This window comes from Perca fluviatilis, chromosome 9 (assembly GCF_010015445.1).
Source record: "Perca fluviatilis chromosome 9, GENO_Pfluv_1.0, whole genome shotgun sequence".
In the NCBI taxonomy this organism is placed as follows: domain Eukaryota; kingdom Metazoa; phylum Chordata; class Actinopteri; order Perciformes; family Percidae; genus Perca; species Perca fluviatilis.
Genome location: NC_053120.1, coordinates 14,103,288 through 14,128,594, shown reverse-complemented (window position 1 = coordinate 14,128,594; position 25,307 = coordinate 14,103,288). Strand labels below are relative to the sequence as shown.

General features: G+C 39.5%; 1 protein-coding gene across 1 annotated transcript in view; it reads right to left on the bottom strand.

Annotated features, from left to right (window-relative positions):
• fcho1 (FCH and mu domain containing endocytic adaptor 1) overlaps positions 1 to 25,307 on the bottom strand; it is a 63,386-nt gene that overhangs the window by 16,347 nt on the left and 21,732 nt on the right. The window contains 11 exon segments of the mRNA XM_039811643.1: positions 23 to 216; positions 2,957 to 3,017; positions 6,266 to 6,290; positions 6,421 to 6,538; positions 6,693 to 6,789; positions 7,523 to 7,621; positions 11,936 to 12,040; positions 13,290 to 13,442; positions 13,638 to 13,779; positions 15,585 to 15,659; positions 18,621 to 18,712. Coding sequence (XP_039667577.1) covers positions 23 to 216; positions 2,957 to 3,017; positions 6,266 to 6,290; positions 6,421 to 6,538; positions 6,693 to 6,789; positions 7,523 to 7,621; positions 11,936 to 12,040; positions 13,290 to 13,442; positions 13,638 to 13,779; positions 15,585 to 15,659; positions 18,621 to 18,712 — 1,161 coding nt within the window.

Genomic DNA, 25,307 nt, shown 5'->3' with positions numbered 1-25,307 from the left:
GAAACACCAAAACAAACACAACCTGTTGCCGGACGCCTCTGTTGGGCGGCAGAGTGAGCGCCCCGACGGTGGCTTTCAGCTCTTTCTCTGTGGCAGCAGAGTTACTGCGATTACTGCTGGCCACCGGTCTGATCTGGATGTGGAACTTTTTGGGCTCCTCATCATCGAAGTCCGAGTCACTGGAGTAAAAGTTGTTTTCCTTCTCCTCAGAGCAGCGTACAGAGAGAGACGATGGTCAAGGAGAACAAACTCATACTGTAAACAGGGAATGAAAAGTGATGTTGTTTGGCGAGTGCTCTAACATTACAAAGGAGAGCAGCATTGCAGCATAATTGCTGATTACTTGAGCACTACTGTCATGTTTTTCAAATCTAAGGAATTAGTGTAAAGGTTAAGAAATGCAATGTCTGAATATTGTGTCTGTACTGTACATTTGTGTAAATGTACTGTACTGTTTTCACTTTCCAGTATTATTACTGTTGCATTACTGAAAGCAACATTTATTTTATTACTGTAAACTTATGAGACGTAAATATCTAATGTTTGAAATAAACCGAACAATTTAACTAATGCTTCATTACCGATATTTAAAGTAATACAGCATAATTTTAAAATAAAATGCAAGTTTCCAAAAGTTGTTCTTAATCTATTCTTAATTCTTATCATTTGAAATACTGACTTTTGCAAAAAATAACATTTCTTCTTGTTGCCGTTGGTATAATCTTGAGGAAATTACCATTTAACTCAGGACATCAGAGAGAAAATGCAGGCAAGCAGAGTGCAATTCAACACAGACACATAAAACACAAATAGAGGCAGAAGCACCGCAGAGTGTGCTGGCAGTGAGTGCTGCAGGGCTTCAAATAGCCAAACTGCCACTTCCTCTTTGTTTGGACTCCACTCTGCTGCACGTGGAAGTGTTGGGTCACATCATGTGAGGTGCGTTTGTGTCTTGTGTTTATTAGAAGATTCAGAGAAACTGAGGGACATGTACAGCATGAGGGCGCTTGATGAATGTGAACCATCTATTCTGAGCAGGCAGGGGATGGCAAAGTCCGGAAGAGTTGTTATCTCGGAGCTATCAGGACTGAGAGCTGCTACTGATAAATGGATCAGGGCTGGAGAGTCAGGACACAGAGTGTTAGGAGGACATTTCATTCATATCCCATTCAGACGTTTACCTCGTCTGTATTTAATAAGGGGGATTCATTTGCACTAACAAATTGGGTAGAGACCGTTATAATTGTCTAGAGCTCTACAGTTAATGAGGCCATAAATGTGGCGGTTTGTGTGAATAAATTGGTTAAACCCCCCTCTCACATCCGACCTTTGGATTACGCTTCATTTAAAACGCCTCCATCTCAGTTAGGGGCCTTATTAGAGTCAATTTAGCATTCTCAAGAGGTTTAACTTGGTGCAAACTGCGTCTGTCATATGAGGGAGTCAAGTTTATTGAATCTGAAATATGTAGTGAATTTAAAGAAGACTCAAGTTGTTCTTATAGTTATAGTTGTTTTTCATTTTTCAACAGATGTTGCGTTTCATAGGTTTGTGTTAGCTCAGTACAGATGTAGTTAATGATCAGATTATCAAAAAGGGGGGAATTGACATGCAATAAAGATCCCGGCCAGACTAACTGAGGCCACTAGGCTACCCCCAAAATAAATAATTTTAAGACATTAACCGTTAATATTCGTTAATACTTTACAGAGTAATTGATACATAGAAAAATACAGTGTCTATATCAAGTATTCATCCCTGTTGTGACTTTTCATGTTTTATTGTTTACAACATTAAAATAAAGTGGATTTAATTTGGCTATAATATGATAAACAGAAAAGTCCCATTAATATTAAAGTCACCGCAGTTTTCTTACATCTTTTACATAATAACTTCAATGGCGATTAATATTTTTTTATAGGGCACTGTACATAATTAAAACACCAGATTAATCAATAATGCAAATAATTAGAAGCTAGATGTAATATACAGACGGGTGACAAACTCTGACGGCCACATTCTGCTTTATGATGAATCATACACATGTTGGTTAACCTGATTGGATAACATTTCACTGGAATTGTACGCTGTACAATTTTATGTGATGAATAAAAATGTATTGATCGATAAAGGAAAAACAAATAAATGAGTTTAAAAACACAATGAATACAGATGCATTTCCAAACAGGGCACGAGAAATTATTTGATAAGTATTAAAGCTATAGTGCGTAGTTTCTGTCGCCCCCATGAGGAATTCTAAGTAATGCCAACAACACTGTCGGCGTGTCCACATGATACAAGCCTTCCGTGATCGCGCACCTCCCCCGCCCCCACCCCTCCTCCACGCAGTTGCTAGTAGCCAAGGAGGACACGGAGGACTAAAAAAATATGATGGACTCTTCAGAAGAGGGAATTATCTTCACTTGAGTTTCTGAACACAGCCATACTGAGAAATACAGAGAGAGTTTTGTGAAGGTGAAAGTCTTAATTAGCTTTGTAGCAACTCATTTGGCGATGGCTTGAATGTAACGGACGTTCCTTCATTCATCAAAAAAAGTTATGCACTAAAGCTTTAAAAAGATGCGAATCACATGTTATGGTCATCCCAATCACCTATTGGAGATTTTGAACTGATGTGTTGGACAGCATTCTCTATCGCAATCATCATCAAAACACAAAATCTTTTGGAAGAATGATGTTCATCTATCCAACAGAGCTCCAGAGACTTTCTGCCAAGGAACATTGAAGACTAATAAAACAACAACTTAATTGTCACCCTTTTGTAACTGTATTCACAACATGGCACAAACAAACATCTGTTGACAGTATCATGATTCACCTAAAACAAAGAAAGATTACAAACGATAATTAATTAAAGAATGAAAAGCTAGAAAGTTGTAATATGATATTATGGTGAATAATCCTGGTGGAACATGTGAGCAGAAAAAAAGGATATCATTGTGCGTGCTGTCAGCTCGGATGACAAATCCCTCATCGTCTACTTCCAGGGGTGAATTCTATATGAACAGGAACATGTACCCACACACACACACACACACACACACACACACACACACACACACACACACACACACACACACACACACACACACACACACACACACACACACACACACACACACACACACACACACACACACACACACACACACACACACACACACACACACACACACACACACACACACACACACACAAAGCAAGAGAGGGGGTCAGGGACCAGCTAGTAGAGCAACACCAAGAGAAATGGCACTTCAGCCACATATCTGACACACAGAAGTGCTTTGTCATACTGTGTAAGTCAGCAATGCAGCCTACATGTACCACTGAGAGGCTTCTATCAGAGTGTGTGAGTGAATAACTACCAAGAGCTCAAACAAAGCTGTTTGATACAGCTAGCGATAAGAACTATGTGTCTTGGATGGAAGCCAGATCTTATGGCTCCGTTCCTTTCCTAGACCTGGCTCATAATTATTTTTTCTTTTCTTTTTAGGGGATGGGGCTTACTAGGTTTACCTGTGAAATAATAGTTACTAGGATAATGAATTGGATAAAGATTTTGGATCCAATTCAAATGTAACCCTTGTGCGGTTTTCCTGTTAACCTTGAACATTTTTCTATGTCCCACATCTTTCAATTTTGCATGTGTGGACTAGGTTTAGCAGCACTAAATGACTCGTACTGCCAGACCTAATGTCAATGATCTGCATTCCAAACATTACCCACGGTAACGCCATAACCTGTGTCTGCTTTGTCAGTGAATTTACTACTTTGAATTTAGCCTTGGTATGAAATGTGTTATGTAAATAAAGTTGCCTTGCCTTGGATGCAATTCATGAAAGACTTAATATTAGAAAATGTTTTATTGGCACACTAAAAACAAATACAGGTCATGTACAACGATAAAAAGAACAGCTCGGTTTCTTTCGTTCGTACCACAGAGCGGTTGACAGAACGTAACACAAGATACAGCTACAGGTGTGCTTTCAGTTTGATTTTAATTATTTTTTCTAGCCAGGGCGTCTGGATACATGTCAGCTGCAGTCATATGATCTTGAAAATAAGACATGAGGGAGGCCTGATTTACAATCCAGCCAACGTGGGAGCAGTTATTTTTAGACTGAGTGTGGACATACAGATGGTGTTTTATTAGATTGGATTTCAATAAACAGATTTCAGTAGGTCAAGTTGACAACTGTAGCCATTGATAATTCTCTTCATCAGATCACAGTGAAAGAAATCAGAGTTATGAAAACTCAGAACAGGTTAGTTAATGCATACTAGTGTGATTAGACTAAAAAAGTATAACTGCAGGACCAGCTTAACCACAGTTAGTTAGACTCACAGACAAAAAGGCAGCTATAATCAAGGGGTCGCCCGTTAGTGACACACCTTTAGCGAATTATCACCTAAACCTACAGCTCCTCACGGCTTTACAGCTTTTTTTAGGGAGTTTCAGCTCGTTGAGTAGCTGTCTGTCCCACAACTTCACTGTTAAAATTACTCTCCCCGCTCTCATCAGCGCCGTTTTTCCGCCGCAAAACACTGACGTATTTTGGGGAAAACAAAGCACACTTGTATGATCTAAAGACTAGCTTGTTTTTTGAGTTAACTTCCCAGTAATATTCTATTTTTTTTTTTTGCAAATATAAAAGAAATGTGAGCAATAGCAATAATGGAACTTTTGCAGACTTTCCTTTTTCTTGTGAATGGGCTGTGTGTGCATATATATTTTTATACATGTCTTAAAGTGACATGTAACTAACAATAGCCGCTTTCCGACCGGAGGGATTTTTGCAGTTCCTAGAACATAACGTTCCTAGAACCCTTTTTTTCTCTTGTTCCGACTTGACCAATTTGGGGATTTTTAAGTTCCTCTGGCAGCAGTTCCTGTAACTCTTTCAGCTCCTACTTCAGGGAAGGGTCTTTTCGCTGTTCCCTGTTCAGCATAGGAACCTAGGTCAACGAGGGTCAGGTTTCCGGTACAGACAGACCAACAACGGGACAATTTTAACAATTTTCACCATCTTATTCATCACTAAATTCACTTCTGACAACGTTTTAGGCGAGAAATGAACCGTTTAGATTTCGAATATAGGCATTCTTGCGGAAATTAATGAAATAAATAATACAATAAATTGACAATTTTCTTCAAAGTTTTCGGAGTTGAGAAGCGCCATGAAGTGAGGAGACAGCCAGCAGGCGCCTGCCCCGGCCGCTAGCTCGTCGCTCGGACAGTCATGCTCAGAGACCCCGCTGTAAGCTGGAGGTCTCGTAAATAAGAGGCTTTTATTTCACCGTTGATGGTTCGTTTGTGTAAATATCACAACACATGTCCATCATAAGATTAACGGGAACCTGTGGTCTTTTCAGAGTTAAACTCCACTTTTCAATTTAACTCTTGACAACCTCGCTGACCGGGTCGTCTCACTCTCACACTCACACACACACACACACACACACACACACACACACACACACACACACACACACACACACACACACACACACACACACACACACACACACACACACACACACACACACACACACACACACACACACACACACACACACACACAGCGCGCGCGGGGGAGAGAGATACCCATTTCTCTTTGGGAGACTTGTTTAAATTATGACAAATATGCTATATACATTAGATTTAGTATTTAGTTCATACTTTTTTTGGTGTATTTGCTTTTTGATTTTAACGCTATAAAGACCATTGCCGTGCTTGCATCACTCCCTTACCCCTCCCTATGGCCACTTGGCCAGTGCAAATGCAAATGGAAAAAATGGTTTTGGGGGAGAGTAGTTAGTAGATCTGCTTAGAAGTGGACTTTTCCTATAACTACATTCCTGTAACTACTTGGTCGGAAAGAGGCTATTACTAGTAACCGTCAGACACATAATGCCCTTCAAAGTGCAAATTAGCATTAGCTCTGTGATCTGCTGTTTACTCCCCTCTTCCACATCAGTCTATTAGATGGCAGTGTCCAAAGCCATTTCACACATAAACACACACTTTCAAATGCACTTACAGTACGCACTTCCCCTGACACTGCCAAAGTATCTCAAAAACCTCTTCTCAGAAGTACTGGAATAAACCTGGGAAACCCCATACCGTCAGTCATGTTAACACACTCTCACGATTTCCAGATCACCTTCTTTCTGCATGCGCGTGCGCACGCACGCACCCACACACGCACATTGGTTTCGGGGCTGTAGTGTTTGGGATACTCACCGGTGTCTCTGTCAAAGCTGAGTCTCTGCAAATACAAAAAACACATAGATGTATTTTGTTTTCATTATTCAGTAGTAACTCAATGTCAACTTCAATTTCAGGAGCTTGTAGAGTACAGCATGTTTGTTTCTATGTGTGTTTGTGCGCACACTCACGTAGAGTCTGGCTCCTTGTCCCTCTTGCTGAGGCCGGGGATCCTGAAGGCTTTTGTTCGACTCTTCTTTCCACCTTCTGGTGCCAAAGCTGTCATGTACTCCTCAAAACCAACCAGAGCTGCAGACAACAGGCAGCTTGATAATACGTTTTTGAATGTGGGTGTTTTCATATTTTTATTGTTATGTAAGCTGCTGAAGTTGCATGTTCATGCTTTAATTTCACTCCTATTTAAAACAAGCCAAAAACTCATCCTGGGTGAGCTGAACTGTACCTGGCCGGTCTTTGCCCGTGCCCTTCTGCTCTGCAAATTTCTGGATGAGGTTATCGATGCCGATGTTTTCCACATTCTGCTTGAATTCCTCGTGGACCTGCAGCAGAGAACAACAAGAATGATTATTTTGCTCCTTTAAAAGAAAAAAACACAATAAAAGGTGTCATAAAAAATATTGTTTTTGTTATCTAAGCTAAGTGTAACACATTTTTACAGTAAAATACTTTATTTTTGCCAGTGTTGTAATTTGAGTCTTATTGTTTGAGTCTTAAATGCCTTTTGACCTCAAGTGTACTATTGGTGAACATAAGCATGGAACTGTTGTGCTGCACAGGAAGTGTTGAGTTGCACCTGACTTTTGAATACCTTCAGTTGACACTAGAGACCTCGTGGATAGTAATGTTTTAAACTTTTAAACTAAAATGCTGCCGATAATCTTTATCTTTTTACCACTTAACGTTTCATGTGTCTGCAAGAAATGGGCAGCAATCACTTACTTGTTGTGTAACATCATCAATCATGCAACAGGAGGTGCAAAACTACAATTTGCCAACATTGTGCCAAGTTACCACACTGAGCTTTAACTAAACATTACACCACGGATAGGCTGATGAAAAAAAAACTGTTGGTAATGATGGCGCACGATTCACGATTCACTGGTACAAGAGTATTTTGACGCTCAGGTCATGAATCCCATACACTTTCCTCTTAATTAGAAAAAAAAGTTTAGTAGAAATATAGAGAATAAAGACATTTTAAATGCTGTCTTTTGGAGAAGGAAAAATGCTGCTCTGTCATCAGAGCACGGTTTAATGTCAGCTACAACATACCTGTCCCACTTGAACATGGGTGTCTTCTATGGAGTGGGAGTAACCTTTGATCAGCTGTTTCATCTGCCGCAGGTGGGCCTCCTCAATTTCCTGAAACTTCTACACACAGACACACACAGACACACACACACACAGACACACACACACACACACACACACACAAAATGTGAAACCTCTGTTGGTTACTTGATCTTTCTCTTTGGGTTGACATCTTACTCTGACCTTTTGTGCTATAAATCATTTCAAATCCAACCACACAGGATCAAAGCTTCGCTGACATCTACTTTAAAACACATTTTGAACACAGGTTTTTTACCAAAACAGCTCATTTTCCAGTATTAACAAATTAATGCCATATGAGAATTAGGATTTTGTATTCCTTTTTAGGTCTTGTTTATTTCTAATTATAAATATGTTGTTAGGTCTGATGATGTATGGGATATGTTGCTGTATGTACAGGCTGATTTTATGTTATTTCAGTTGCTATTGTTTGTTTTTGTTATGCGTTTTGTTCATATTTCTTTGTAGTGGTTGTTAAGGTTTGTTGCTGTTGTGCTTTTGTCTCTTAATAAAAAAAATGGAAAGAAATGCAACTTTCTAAATTCACTCAGGAGGATTTAGAGAAACATCCAGAATCAAATAAAATAGAAACTTCAACCTCCACATACATGCAATAAAGATAAATGGGTTTTAAACGGGATCTTAGGATTCAGGAGCAGCGAGAGAGGCAGTTAGCCAGCAGAAGAGGCGCCAGGTCTTTAAACCAGCGATAATTTGAGAGGATTTAGTATTTAAGTTTGATCCTGCTTTAAATTCAGCCAGCTCATTTGTCGCTGTCTGGTTCAGGGGAATTATCTTGATATATTGCCATTGGCTTTTGATCGAGAAGTAATTATTGAGCAGTTGAGTTTTGCCAATTTCTTTTCTCCAATTAACTGGGCAAAGAGTGCAAACATAAAACATTCTCCACTGACTCTTCGCAACTGCGGTCAGCCTTCAGTAGGGCACTTCATTCCCATCTGCTATCTGCCACGACTCCAGGGGCCAGTTTCACACAGATAATTCAGACTGGTTTGCAGTTTTAGTCATAATTTTGGTCTTAGATTAGTCAGATACAGAAATAAAGACTTATTTTAAATAAGAGTTTGCAGATGTACTGGGCCCTGCCATATTAAGAAGCCACCTCATCTCAACTCTGCTGCAGAGCTCCACTGCGTCATATGACTATGTTTTTTGTATTATTACACTCTTCACTAAATGGCTGCAGGTTTTACAGCAAACTCTTACATCTCAGTGTTTCCCACACATAGACTAATTTGTGGCGGTGCGCCACACAATCAACACCGGCCGCCACATATTGCGTTTTGTTATTATTATTTTTTTTAACGCTATTTAAAACACGCAATGTATTCGTTCAGCTGCATGCGTCTCTCTCACATAGGCTACACACACACATAGCCCCTCCCCTCCGTGCACACAGCGTCTGTCTCCATGAAAACGAGAGAAGACGGCTGGCGAAATTCACAAGTTCACAAAGGGTTGGTATCTCGTGAACACCTTTACACAATCACACATTAAAAAGTCCTATAAAGAAGAAGCCAGAAACCTCCCAACAACGGCAGCAGTTTTATCACTGGACGCGGAAAAGGCTTTTGACCGCATAGAATGGAACTACCTGTGGCAAGTAATGGAGAGGCTTGGTTTATGCTAAACTGATGCAAGTATCCGTAGGAGAACTCCCAATACTAAAGAAATGGGAGCAAGAGCTGAGCCCGGAGGGGAATGTAATTAATTGGGAAACAGTTTGGGACAATCACCAGCAGATCCACTTCAACATATTTCATAGGACATATTGGACACCTCAGAAGAGATACGTCTCCAAAGCCATTCCTATTCCCTATTGCACGTTCTGTCAACCTGAACAAACTGGAACTTTCCTACACATGGTCTGGGAGTGTGAACAGGTGCATGAGTTTTGGAATAAAACAACATCAATAATATCTGATGTGATAGGATGTCAAATTCCTACTGACCCGATTGTCTAAATTACACTTGGGAGATAGCAGAAAATTTGGCTAGCTGGCTCAACTGCGACCAATAAAATGATAGCTCAGCGCTGGCTCCCCCCCACTCGGTTTGTATAAAACAGTGGTTGGCGTACTTCCTGGACATAGTTATGCTTGAGCTCTCTACAGCAAGGATTAACAAAGCCAGGTCATCGCCTATAGACCTATGGAAAGGTGCAGCAGCACAAATATCAGTCCTAATGACCTCAGCATCACAAGAAGTAGAGGAGGGTGACTAGGCAAGGTTTGATTTCTGTTTTTGTTTGTTTTTTCTTTCTTTTCCTCAAGACCGCGGAGGGTGGGGGGTGGGAGACGGGGGTTGTTCTTGTTCAAGTGTGTTTGTATGTTCGGTTATTGTTTAAAATGAAAAATGTAATAAAGAATTAATCTTTAAAAAAAAAAAAAAAAAAAAAAGTCCTATAAAAAATATATTATATTCCAAATACAATGTTGTCAGTGTGTTAATGTTGGAGTCCCGACCCGACTCTTAGCAAACAAGCGATTGTGCCTGCTTTAGAAAGTTAACTAGTTGCAAGTTTGCGGTAAAATGCAGTTGGGTTGTTGAGGTCAAAACACTATATGTAGCAGCTGTGAATCAAATAAATTTATTATAAATAATGTTATCTAATTTTTTTACTCTTACACTGAATGTTTGCTGCTTCAATCCAGATGACAGAAAAGTATTTTCTGTGACTGAGAAAGGCACGTGTTGAGGATGAGGACCAGCCTGAACCGGAGGTATCAGTCTGAAACAGAGCTGAACAGTCCGACCAGTGTAATTGGTTATGTTATTAATTTCTTTACAATATTTTCAGGCTTCAACCAGTGCTGCTCACACAGAAAGACAAGGTCAGGGAGAGAAAGAGATAGATTCGTTAGGTATTGAAGAAAGAGTAGGAGAGGAGGACAGCATCCAACAGCATGTCCTCAGTTTTTTATACCTCCCCCCCCCCTTCCACCACAAATTGCTTTCTAATCTGTGGGAAACACTGCATCTGGATAAGTCTGTCAATGGAAATATCTTTATTCCTGAAACTCATTGAAGCTGTTGCTCTAAGAACCAGTATCTTAGGGGGCTTTCACACCTATACTGTTTGGTTCGGTTTTTAAAAACGGATGTGTTTGCTTGTTTGGTTTAGTTCTTTTGGGCTGGTGTAAAAGCTGCCAATTGAAATTTGCAACTGGACCGAGACTGCCTGAACAAAGGAGGGTCAGAGACAGTGTGATAGTAAATATGTGATTTTAGAAAGAATTCAAACATTAAATTACTGATCCATGATCGTGAAAAAAGTTAAGCGATCTCCTTCACAGTATTATTTAGTAACCATGGCAACATGTATGCACCGTATATCAGAAAGTGAAAAAGCCTTAAACCAGAGGTGTCGTGCTTGTGTCCTACTTTGTATTGTGCAAGTAGTTCCCCAAACAAAAAGTGAGTCAAAGGCAGCAACCACACAGTAACTATCCTCACATACAGTAAGATTGTGGTACTAATGGCTCTTTTTGTCCCATTTATCTGTTTTTTTGTGAGCTCTTTGTGAATGCCAGAGAAAATGAACATACTCATGAGGTGCAGCACAACTTGCTGCCAGTCACTGGCATTGTCATTTCCCTACATGGGTCCATGTTGCCAAAGCAGTCCAATCAATGAGTTACCGGTCAGTCTGTAACTTGTATACAGCCTTTTGTAAAAAGCCAGTATGAACACAGCTGGACCAAAACTAAAGACAATGTGTCTTTTATTTTCCCTTGATCCAGACAAAATGAACCAAACTACAGGTGTTAAAATGCCCTTAAAAAAATGTATCTTGTGATTTCCTCTAGTTTTATGTTTGATAAAAAGCATCTTACACTCTTCTTTACTGATTTGTTATTGGTCCATACATTTGGTTTTTCATCTTTTCTTTCTTGATCTTTTGACACGTTTTTTCTGCCAGGAACCACATACCCCTTCATACTAATAACTAATCTTCCCTCTCATAGCTATTCCAAGAGATAATTGGTCACAATGATTTCAGTCATCATTTCAAATGTAAAACACAGACACACTTATTGGGGTTTGTTGAAGATTGCCATGGAAACAGCAGCAGTAACCATGGAAGTGTGGAGGCAGTAATTAAAGGTAATAAGCGGGGGGGCAGGATGTGCATGTCTGGGCGAACGGGTGGGTGTTTATGAGTCGGGGGTTGAGGTTTTCATTTTTGGGGAAGGCATGATAGGATAATAAATGAAAGCATAAAATGAAGTTCTTGTGTGGTGGTAGGTTACAGAGAGGGTGAGTCAGGGAGATAAAAGAGAGAAACAGAGAAGAAAAGTGGCCCTCGGCCCAGCTGGAGTCAGAGCTGACCTGCGAGGACTCGCTCATCTTCTGTTCAAACTCTCCTCCCACGCGGTTGTACTTCTCGATGCACAGCGCAAATGACTCGGCCGCTTTCTTAGACTTCAGCTCCGCCTAGTGAGAAAGAAAAGGAAAAGGAAAATGATGGCCTTTAGCTACATACTCTCATTCACAAACCTAAAATAAAAATGAATAGCTCAGTGAGTGAATGAGAATCATTTCTGCCCCATGATTACAACTACTTCAGTATTCAGCCCAACCCTTTAAAACAAGAACTGCAATTTATTCACAAAGCGGATGTCAAGCAGAGCAGTTAGAAAATGTTGTTCTCCCTAATTGTCAAGACAGGATAAATCTAATTGAATTAACCTCAATATAAACAGACACTCTGGTCCCATGAGTGGAAAACAAGAAACAAGCATATGATGGATTTTAGGGTCACAAGACAGACAATAAAAACATAACATCCCAGGGCTTACTAAAGAATACTGATGCAGGACACTGAATCAGAGGTCTGTCAAGTTCCAGTCGACATTAATAAAATAGTATATATTATTTCTATAAAAATAATTTCATAATTATCACACTAGTACTAATATTATGTTGTATAGCAAAGGAATAACACTGATTTATTATTATGAATTATGAAGACCATAAAGCAGACTGTGTCCAAATTCAAGAATGAACTTTCAGGCCTAATTTAAACCTTAAAGGTGCCCTGCCACACATATTTCATTACTTTGTGGTAATGTCTGAAGTTCTACCATGGACTCTGTAACATTTTTTGTGGAAAGAATGCCTTGGTTACCTTGTTTCAAGCCATTCTAGCAGGGTATAGAAAGCCTGCAGGAAGACTCAGCTTGATTTCTGCCAGTTCTCATTAATATGCAACAAGTTAAGCTGTTTGAATCTGATTGGCTATTAGCTAGACAATGAGAGCCTGGCTGTCAGAATCCTTTACCCAGCGCAACTGGGCGAGCTCATGAATAGTAATGAGCTCAGGCAATATGATGTCAGACTGACCAGCTTTTGTAATTGGCCTGATTTCTCTGCTTATTTCTTTTCAGTGGCTAGAGCTGACAGAGGAGGTAGCAGTTCATTTTCACATTCACAACATAACACAAACACATATGGACCTAACATATTTCAAAAAATGCAAGTTAAAACGGTTTTGTATGGCAGGGCACCTTTAACAAATAAAACTATCCACACGGCTAGACACAACAGGTAAGTAAGAAGATATGTCTTTTTCCCCAATTTGTGTGAACCAGCCCTTTCACGTTCTTTGAAAGGAACTTGATTAGCTTCTGTTCTGTTAAAAATCTGAATTTTTTTTTTGAAAATAGAGAAAGTGGGGGCTAACTTTCTCCAGTTCTTTCTGTGGAGCGCCCTCCTTCCTGAGCCGGTCCAGCTCCAAGCACTTGGCGTGGTAACCCTCCTTTAACTTCTGTAGGTGACCGCTCTGAACCTGCAGCGCCTGCACCGCCTCCACTGTCCCCACCATCTCCTCCTTTGTCTGGGTCACACACACACACACACACACACACACACACACACACACACACACACACACACACACACACACACACACACACAGACAGAGAAAAAGACACATGGACACCCCTGGTGAGATAAATTAGATCAGGATGACAGAGGCTCGATGAAGGGCAAGCAATGATAGTGGTAAAGCATCCTCATCCCAGGTATGTACCTTGCGGTGAACTTTGGCCTGCTCATCGCCGTACTTGTTGATGTCCCTGATGAGATCGTTCATCTTTTTCATCAGCTCGAGGTGGCAGAGGGCCAGTTTGTCTGAAGACACCCTGAACACATCCCACATGGGAGCAAAAGTCCTGGGAAATACATACATAAGCATCAAGCACACACATGAGACTGCTTGGTTCAAACTCTGTCTTCATTTAAAATGTACTCTAATACTAAGTGTCATACTGTGGCCAAGTTGTAAAATTACTTTTCCAAGACTTTGTTAAACAAAGCTTTGGCAAACCAAAATACAGTATTCCGATTGAGTCAGTTAGGGGTGGGGGGTGTTAGGGCTGCACGATTATGGCCAAAATGATAATCACGATTATTTTGATCAATATTGATCATGATTAATTATCATGATTATTTGTTGATTTTAACCAAAACAAATTTTATTGTCACATAATTATAACTAATTATAACAGCTTTTACATCCATATTGTGCTACATTCCTGCTAATACATCCATATTGTGCTACATTCCTCCTTTATTGAAGGATACTGTGAAGGAGTATGCCATTTCAGCTGTTGTCCGACCACTTTCCATACATGCACGTTTGCCATAAGGTATCTACCTGACGAAATAGCAACGCGGATTTCGGTGGCTCATTACACTGCCACTTACCGTACATGTCTGCGTTGCGCTCTGATGCTCCAAAACCCACGTTAAAAGGCAACATAAACACCGCTGCATGTCACGCTAGTAAACACTAGTAACATGTTACACCGCAGGTAACGTTAGCCTACCGTTAGCCCCAGTAGTAACTGCAATAAACACGGCTAAAATGCTGACAGTTAAACGGTGTAGTGTGACAGGATTCCAACAGTGGGATGTCAAACAGTCTGCTGCTAAAGCTATGAGCTAAAAGACACAAACTAGCTCTATGGTTACTGCTGTTGTCTGAAAAACAAAACAGACGGGACAAAATGTTGCGTTTACTGGTAAACTGGTAAACATCGTGACCGGCTTATGATGACCGACTGCTACCTGTTGTGGAATTTTCCTCAAGTTACTCGGTCCTCTGTGACTCTCTACATCTAGAAACTAAGCTGCGCGGTGCAAGGAACAACTCTGATTGGCTCATGGAGGCACGTGATCAGATAGATTGGCTTTGCAAAAACTTTGATAAGGAGCATTCTATGAACGGAATGACGCATTTTAATTTTAATTTATCGTGATTAAAATTCGATTAATTCTGCAGCCCTAGGGGGCGTAGTTAGTTAAACCACTGGAGGTCAGCAAAAACTAAATTTTCTGCCACCCCTAAGCTGGCCTTTAATATACTTAAAAGCCCTGAGAAGTAAAACTAAATAAGCAACATTGAAATTTAAATGAGCAAAAAACATCCTTAGGTATGTTTTTTGAAGAGATTAACATTCAAAACGCTGCATCAACAGGAGTGTGCGTTTCTCAAGTGTGATAACCAAAAACTTTGGCAGAAATGTGTGTGTTCATGCAGGACTCTCATCAGTCATAGTAGGAAGCAGTTTAAGAAAATATGTTTTCAGTGCCTTTAATGGCTAGATGTGCTCTTTAAGGTTTGCTATGCCATCAGTTCCAGAAATCAATTAGCACTATTTGTTGTTTTACCCAGCAATTCATTAAAACCATATCATATACAATATCATTAATACATTTACAATTTTAAAGTCATATAATAGACAACATATGTATTAAACCATACAGGCTAAGTAGCGGAGGGGGCATTATTTTAATCATGAATATGAACATTTGGTGATGCAGATGGTACTCATTCATATCTCCTATGCAGCCATATGACCATTAAATGTATAATTACAGTATCAAACACCTTCCAACAGTATAAATTCTGGGTTGAGGAGGGGTTGTTGGGTAAAGTCGCTTTGCTGTTCTGTGTTTACATGGCGTTACTCACCCCAGTGGACTTCCGTTGCTGGCCATCTTGGCCAGTTTGCTCATTGATTTGGAGTAAGTCTCCTCAATAGCAGCACTGTAAAAACAAACAAACACACACACACACACACACACATTACCATAAGCAAAACCACCAATACAATAACTTTAATTTAAAAACATCGATATACAAATGTTAAACCTGTTAATGCATATATTTGTGTGTGTGTGTGTGTGTGTGTGTGTGTGTGTGTGTGTGTGTGTGTGTGTGTGTGTGTGTGTGTGTGTGTGTGTGTGTGTGTGTAGCAGGTCAGGAGACGCATGTCTCTTTCTTTGTTTCTCTACTAAAGTCTAAATTGTCAGCAACAAGACAGGAAGAGTGATGTTGTGTGCATTCTTTAAAATGTAAATTATTCTAAATAACTTTTAGACTGGTTAATGTAATGTACTCCAATAGCACTTCCTCACAAGGCTATTGCCTCTGCTTATTGCCTCATATATTTTGTTCTTTATCTAGAGCTTACTTTGGCCCAAACTCTGGGCATCCACCATCAGAGTCGGCCAGATAAAGATGAATTAGTGTTGGGTAAATGTTGCAATAAGCCACGTTTAAATGATTAATGGACTTGTTTTGTGAGGCTGGGAATAAAACTTTAATAACCATCTGTAGACCCTGAAGAGAAACAAGGAAGGAGCATTGATCCAAATATCCTGAGGGTGAACAGAACTTGCTACCGAAAGTCATAAACAAACAGACAAACGGTCTTGAGCAGCGATCCTGACATTGTGTTGGAACTCAAATTGGATCACAAGAAGGGCTAATGAATATTTTAATTTTAAAAATGTTTTGTTTTGTTTCACATTTTGTTCTTCATTCATTTTCAATAACAGTTATTTTTTTTGTTTAATCAATTAAACCCAAAGTGATGTCTTTAAATTTTTTATCTACAAAATGAACACATGCACACTGACTCCAAACTACCAATTTGGAATAAAACAGCTTTATAGTTTCAAGCTTTATAGTATATCAGGCTTCAGCTTATTGTTTAGCTACGGGGTCCACAATTTTACTGTTTTGATTCTCTGTCACTGCTCTAATAGTGTTGTTTTTGGCTGCAGTTTTCAGTAAGAAAAAGCTCTGCCCAGCACCAAACAACAGACAGACACAGTAACCAGCTGGTGGACATAGTGGAGCATTTAGCAGCTAAAGAACCAGATATTTCCCTCAGGAGTTGGTAGAGACCAAAACAGAGCTAAAAGATATTCACCATTAGGGATCAACCAATTATCGGCCTGCATCAGTGTTTTATTTGACCGATAAAATTAATGAATTAAAAAGTGCGCTACTTTGGTTCTGCTACAGTTCTGTAAGCAGTCTGCAACACTTGATAACAAACTGTAATAATTGCTTAAAGCATTTAAACAAACTTTTGTGTTGGAGTTTGTAACATTCCAAAATGTTAATTTTGACAAAATGATTTAAATTTTTACTGTAAATGCATATCAGTTCCAAATATCAGTTATCCGTTTTATTAACTACCAATAATCGGTATCGTCCCTGAAAAAAACTTATCGGTCGACCCCTATTTACCATATCTACTCCAACGGTGATGATACGTCAATGCTGTGTTCACAACTTGTTTGTGCTGCCCCCAAGAAGCCAAAAAACATCAGCAAATGCAGGGTTAAATGGACAATTAAATATTAGTTCAGATCCCAATCAGATGAGTTTGACCTGGGATCAAACCTCTTCTATCTAAATAGATTTGTGGTTTGGATTCAGTGTTGAGTCCCTGCCCTTTTTATTGATTCTGAGAAAGTGGTTGTAGTTGTTGCTGTATTTTAACTTTTATATGGTGCCTTATATCAAAACGTCCTTTGAGGCAAGTGGCAGCAGAGAAATATGTCCTTTCCTCCATCCTGTGGGATCACACGCTTGTTTTTACCCATCCCTATTTCATTTCCTGACTGCTGATTTGTTGTCTGCTGCTGTCCGAGCAGATAAGTGAATTTCCCCCTGCAAGGAATGTGCACAGGCGCTCTGAATCAATGTCAGGATTATATCACTGGTCTGACAGAGCGCTCTGTGTGTTAACTTCCAGCTGTGAGAGCATAAACTCCTGTGGGAACCTCATTACTACCCTCAATTTACTCACTGATAAGTTCCCAATTAGAGGACAGAGTATTTAATATAACTACACACTTTGAGAGGACAATTTTAATTATGTAATTGACTGCCCCCCTTAGGTACTACTGGTGAGCTTGTCAAGCTTTCAGTTCTCGCACATTTTACAATAAATTCTCAGTAATTTACAAGACAATGGGTCTAGATGGGTAGAAACGGCAACGGACGCTAGCAGATTTGTTCAGCTGCAGCCAGCTAGCTAATTGAGCTAATGCTAGTCTAATGAGTTGGGTGAAAACACTGTCTCTGGCTGACTTTTTAATGTTTCCAGCTGACTCTTTTATAAAAAGCTGGGTCTTAAATTTGCACCTGAAGGCTACACACATGATATTGTTCTTAAAGACTCAGGCTAAAGCTAACAGCACCCATGCAAAAATTAACATCATCATCAGTTTGACCCATTAAATAAGCATGAAAATAAAGAAGAATTGTTCTTGTGTTGCAGAGTAGAGCTAGTTAATTATAAGTATTATAAGGAAAAAGATGCAAACGTGGATAAAATATAAACCTCTGATTCCCAAGGGATAATCCACTTTTTAGGCTTGTATGTGTGTGAGTGTTTGAGAGATTGTGCACTTCAAAAGTAGCACAGTAGTGCGACAGGGGTCAGAGCGGAGAGGGACGAGTGAAGCAGTTTAAAAAAATAAAGACTTGTTAAAGTGTTTTCTGACAGGACTTTGAAACACCTTGTTAGATACAGCAAGAGATGAAATCCAAAACAGTTAATTTATCATCTCTGAGCATTTCACCTTGGCACAGTCTCTCATCTTTCCTTCAAAGTATTCAGACTCAAGAATGTAGAATTTCTCCACCCGAGTCCCATCACTAGCGCCATCTCCCACACAGATATTCACAAATAAACACAAAACTTACCTCTCACGGACAAACTCGGCGAGCTCCTTGGTTGCCAGCTGGCCATGCTTCATGTTGTGGTAGAGCACGTCAAAGCCGGCATTTTTCTCCCCCTGCCAAGGTAGAAGTTAAAACACACACACATTGTCTGTTAGCACCCAAATGAGGAACATCAAACCAATCTTAGAAAGTTAAAGACAGTGATGTCATTTGGTGATTTAGTACAGCAATATTACATTTGTTTTGACTTTAAGCCTTATTACATTTCGCCACTGACACTCCTCTAAAAGACAGCCAGTCAGACTAATTAGTGGCTCCCAGGAACATTTCACTATCAGTCACATAAAGAACATTCAACACTTACGGCACTGTAAACATTCATATGAAACCAGCTTAGAATTCTATTTAGAGTTGGAAATAATTTAATAAAATGCAAGAAACAGATGGGTATCATTAAAGTTTCATCAAAACTGACATCAAAACTAGACCTTATAGTTGTGTGTAGAGACTCAATTGGTTTATTATAAATGTTGTGGGAGCTACAGTATACTGTACATGTAATTAAAGTTTTACTTTAAGGCAAGACACTACAGGTGAATAGGATAACATTTTGAACTAATAGATGCCACCATGAACCCCCAGTTTATTACTTAGATTAAGACAATATATTTTTTTTTAAATAAACCAAAGGACCATTATGTTCTGCTATTATAATCGTTGGAGCATTTGCCATTTTGTTGGACTTGGTTTAAACCAGGGACCCCTTAACTGAAAAGAGAGATGGAACATAAATTGTCTAGAATGAATTTGCATATTAAACTGGACCTACAATAACTTGTAGGGCAGCCTAAAACCTTTACACATACATTTTTTGTGCAAAATAGCCTAATAATTGTTTACATGATTTTATAATCCTTATGATTATCTGTGGGTGACTACCTTAGTGACTACCTTACCTAAAGCCAGTAAGCAGTGGGGATTTACATTTGCTAATAATATGTTGGATTCATGTTAAGACTTTTAAATTTTGGAAAAAAACTTCGGAAATTAACAATAATTTGGAGGCCCCCCTGCATTGACTCTGAAGACCTCCTAGGGGCCCCGGACCACATGTTGAAGATCTCTGGTTTAATAATATAATAAATTGAATTTATATAGCGCTTTTCACAAACTCAAAGTCACTTTACATAAAGACAAACAAAACAAAACAAAACAAAACAAGATTCAGGCACAGATGAAAAGCGAAGGGGCGTGGGGCTACGGATAGGCCATGGGAAGAGATGGGTCTTGAGGAGAGTTTAAGCAATGGCTTTGATGAAACCCAACAGAACATGGTTGCTGCTGACATTTTACGGACTCAGTAAAATGTGAGAAAACCACAAAGTTGCGTTGTTGTTCATAGAAAAGTTGCCCACCCTGCAATTTCTGCTTAGCTTTAACACAGACTACAGCTGTCGTAATCACACAAACCTACACATCTGTTAACTTAAGTCTTCATAATCCGAAAAAGAGCCTGACTGATGCAGCACTTTTACAAATAGACCAGTTTGCTTCTTGAGCCTTGCCACATTTTTCAGTCAACAGACGGCCGGGCCTGTCTGTGCAGACACAGACACAGACAGCTGCTTCTCAGGACCTAAAAATACCATGTTGAAGGGGGAACAGGCCATTTCCCAGGTACCAGGGGAATGGCTGGAATGCCAAGGAAGAGCCACCATAAACCACACACACACACACACACACACACACACACACACACACACACACACACACACACACACACACACACACACACACACACACACACACACACACACACACACACACACACACACACACACACACACACACACACACACACACACACACACACACACACACACACTACCTGCATAGTTAGCATGCAAAGCAGAGACACAGTCACTGGACTGTAAACTCCCAGTGGTCAGGAAGAGAAACTGTTGTTTTGGGAGGCGTCTCAGACAGGTTGAGGACAAGATCTGACAGAAAACACCAAGCAAGCTCAGCCTTTGAAGCAACATTGCTGACAATGACGGTCAGATTTAGGACTTAGCTTTATCCCATAATGTATAAGAAAATAGACAGCATATTCCACAGAGAAAAGGCAACATTCCGACAATATTTTTGCCCCACTAAAGATCGTAGGGTCGAAAAATTGCCTTCATTCAGTCCAATAAAGTTTATAATCCTGTGTGCAGATTAGATCTGAAAACAAAAAGCCATCTTCTCAATTGTGAGGATTTGCTTCATATCTTTTTCTTATGTGATAGTTAACTGAATATCTTTCAGTTTGGGGTTGTTTGTCAGACAAACTGAAAATGTCACATTGGCCAGGATATTTGCATCTTCTGAGACTGATCTGCTGTTTTAAAAAGGTTAGGTTATCAAAATACACGGTACATTTTACTGAAAGGTGTTTTATTTGGCCAATGTTTCTGGGAAAACATGTTGGAGTTGAGTTTATCAAATGTCATTTGTCAATGTTGTAAGCATCACAAGTTCAAATCTAATAATCACAATTGTATCAGGGTGGTGCTAGACATCTTATTTGTTGAGGGAGGCAAGTTACATAATTCTGAAACAGAACCATGTTGTTTTCTATCTCATTCATGTTCAATCTCCCCTTCTTAACAAAAGGACAGGGTTTTGTGTTATTACACAATAGTTGAATGCTTTGACATGAGTGGTTTTTTTTTTTATAAAACAACAGGCGTGCTGCAGGCAGTATTGTGTTGTTCATTGGCAGGGGCAGTTGGCAGACATCTTTTGTTTAACTCTACCCTCACCACTGAAAGGTGAGCTGCCAGTCTAAGACACACACACACACACACACACCACACACACACACACACACACACCAACACATACCCACACACACACACACACACTCACCACCACTGTTAGCAGGCTAGTCTGTCAGATGTATGCAAATACAGCTTGTCCACAGATCAAAGATTAAAATTAGTGCTCAAATGGTTTTGCAAACAGTATTTGGATAGTCAGAAAGAAGTCTTGTTAAATATTTGAAAAAAATAATATAAGCAGTCTGTGCTCTGAGCAATATTCTGTAACTTTATTGCAGCAGAATTTTAGCTGTTCGGCATATTATGTTTACTTTGGCAAATGCTCTTAATATTTACTCATGACCTTGTCACGAAAACTGCTCACAAAGACTCCATAAAGTAGTTTCTAATTGTCAACATCCAACCACCATTTTATGCCACTGTCAAGTTTCCAGTTTTGACACCCCTAAAGCTGCCAGAATACTTCATCATAAGTGTTTGTCAGATGGTCAAATAGCTTCGTTCAGAACCCCCTCCCCCCACACCTTTCCATCGTTGGATTGGGACGGGTCCAACATTCACACCCACTTCACGGCGTCTCTTTTTTTTTTCCCCTTTCGTTACACAACTATTTCTGCCACTCTTCCAGGTTACAACCAAGTGCAACACTATGAGGATCTTCCAGGAGACATGCGCATGTGAACATGTGCAATGTTCTCCCCATATTTAAACAATATCGTGTTCCCCCCTCACAACAATGGCCATCTATTTACCTGCAGTCCTCAGTCAGTGTGGCCATTATAAATATACAAATACAAACAAATATAAACACTTTTGATTTCGGACATAGTCAACACGTTGCACAAACCACTTCTTTTCTAGTATAACCCAGACATAAAAAGCAGCATATTTTAGGAAGAAACACCTTGTTGAGGTATAGAAATACCCACAACTCATGTAATTTTGTGGCAAACATTTCATGCAATTATCTCTTCAGGTGAGGACTGATGAATCCAATACTGGGAAGTATACAAGATAACTACAACGTTCGCTCAGTTAATTGTGTGGTCCATGGCAATTGTTGATAGTGCTACTGCTGCTGTTACATGACTTGCATCATTAATTTGTTCCCTAAAATAAATGCAACTTTCACTTTGTGATTTTGATATGATCTTAAAACGTTGAATGATTGTGTGCGTTTGTTTTGAGCCAATCCCACATACACCGTCCTGCTGCTGTAAATACTCACTAGAGAACCAAATGTTTATCACTCTGCAGCAGAAAATAGTTCAAGAAATATAACTATTTACTCCAGTTTTAGTAATGTTTGCTAAAAAAAAAAAAGCCTACAGTGGCCAGCTGTTTTATAAAATAACTGAGCATTTAAAAAAATGAAATGATATATTGTGTCCTGGTTTTAAAGATTTTTGTGTTCATTTGTAATAAATGGGCTTGGGGCTGAGTGCCACAGACAGGGTACGAAAGTCAGAAAGTATTGAGAGATGGACAAACCCACTGTTGGTTTTGGTGCCTTCATGCTGGGATTTTTAACAAAAACCTAAGACTATAGAATATCAACAGCCTTACCCTTTAACAACAATGAATATGTTGTTTACAGATTTATGAATAACTCGCATTAAAAGAATATATGGATTGCCGCAGGTCAAAAACTTGAGGGAGACAGAACAGTCCAATCAGCTTTTATAATAGGACTCATTGTATGGGAACACATGCCTTAGACTGGAAGGTGCAATAAAACTGAAATGAGTGTGACCACACTGACAAGTCCCTCTTCTCTGATACAGAAATACTCTTGTGCATGTTTAAGTGTGCAGGTTCTTGATTGAGAGCATGAGAGCAGCAAACCCACTGACAGTCTTCTTCAAGTGTCTTCAAGTGCCGTAATGTATTCCTTAAGCCTTCAGTGAATAAAAATCCTTGATGTCTGATATATGCAAACCCCCTCTTCTCTCCCCTCTTGGTGATCTCTTTTTCATCAATTAAGTTGACCGTTTTGGTCACGCACGATGGAGGCCATTACCATGACAATGAGGGGAATGATGGGAGAGGAGAAGAGAGGAATGGGGGGGGGGGTGTACGGGGAGGTGTAAAATCTGTACAGCGACAACTTTCTCATGAAGACTTCTGAAGACCACTGAAAGCTGTGGGGGATCTGTTGAAATTTGTTCAGGGGGATGGTAAGCAGCAGGGAAATTATCATTTTATCTCAGCGAATCAAACGCCAACATTGCTCTGTTAGGAGGTTAGGATCCTTGGTTTTTCCTGCCTTCCTCAAACGGTTTATTATTATGGTTGTGAGGGCCACTGAACTTTATGATCTTTAAAAACAGGTGTGCTGATCTTCACCCTCAAATCTCAAAGCAAAACAAATTTCAATGTATAACATTTGCAGTATATGTGACGTCCAAGCATTCCCACTCTAAAAACACTTAAAAATGCTTTTTCAAGCCCCGGCAAAGGTCTTTAGGAAAAAACATATTAACATGGGTCAACAACTAGGTTCAGCCAAGGGTCAGTTCTTTCAGCCATGTTCATTGCTGGAGACACTTCAGGCTTACATGTGTTGTGGAGACACATATTTATTCTATACTATTTTAACTGATTTTGTATCTTTCTGCAAAAAAAAAATCAAATAAACAAATCTTGATTTAAAGAACTGTGGCTAATGTTTGAATTAATTTTGCTATAGCTTCAGTGCAAACTTGGCCTGATCATCTTAAATGTTCTCTTACTGTAGATACATCTAAGACACTGACAAATTGGAGACTATTAGGGGTGTGTGTGTGTGTGTGTGTGCGTGTATGTTTGTGTGTGTGTGTGTGTGGGGGGGGCAATACTGTCTCGATACACAGATGCCAAGTATCGATCTTTTATTATGTATTGGTATGTGTTGGTCAGTTTGTTTGCTTGACACCCCCAATCACTGTTCCATTATTAATGTGACTATTATCGCCACTGTTCATCGCATCCCAAACCGGCACCGTCAGACACCGCCTACCAAGAGCCTGGGTCTGTCCGAGGTTCCTTCCCAAGAGGGAGTTTTTCCTCGCCACTGTCGCACTGGTCGCACTGCTTGCTCTTGAGGGAATTACTGCAATTGTTGGGGCTTTGTAAATAATAGAGTGTGGTCTCGACCTACTCTATCTGTAAAGTGTCTCGAGATAACTCGCGTTATGATTTCATACTATAAATAAAATTGAATTGAAAATTTTGCAGCAATACAATTGAAGTGAGATAAACAGAGAAATGTATCTTTTTAGATAACACAGATGTTGACAAAGTTGCCTTTTGGGGACATCATTTGAAATTGGGAAACATTTGAAGATTCCCTCCCCTAGAGACTATACCTTTGATCAGTAACCATGAGGTCTCCTTTTAAGCCATCTATTACTGTTAAAGACAACATCTCCTTATTAGGACATGTTGCTCTCAAAATCGTGCAAAATGTGGGATAATGAACAGTTTGAAAGAAGAAGATATAAGTAGAATCTTTACCTTATTATTTGCCCAGTGTTGTTTTTGCAACACAAATGTTGCTATTTGGAAATAATGTAAGCTAGGGCTGGACAATATATCGATATTATATCGACATCAATATATGGGGCTACATATCGTCTTTTGGATAGCGTAATATCGTGATATGACACACAAGTGTTGTCTTTTCCTCGTTTTAAGGGCTGCATTACAGTAAAGTGATGTCATTTTCTGAACTTACCAGACGTACTAGCTGTTATATTATTTGCCTTTACCCACTTAGTCATTGTATCCACATTATTGGTGATTATTTTTCAAAACTCTCATTGTGTTAATATTTAGTGAAAGCACCGATAGTCAACCCTACAATATTGCCACAACAAAAAAATATTGTGATATTTGATTTTTT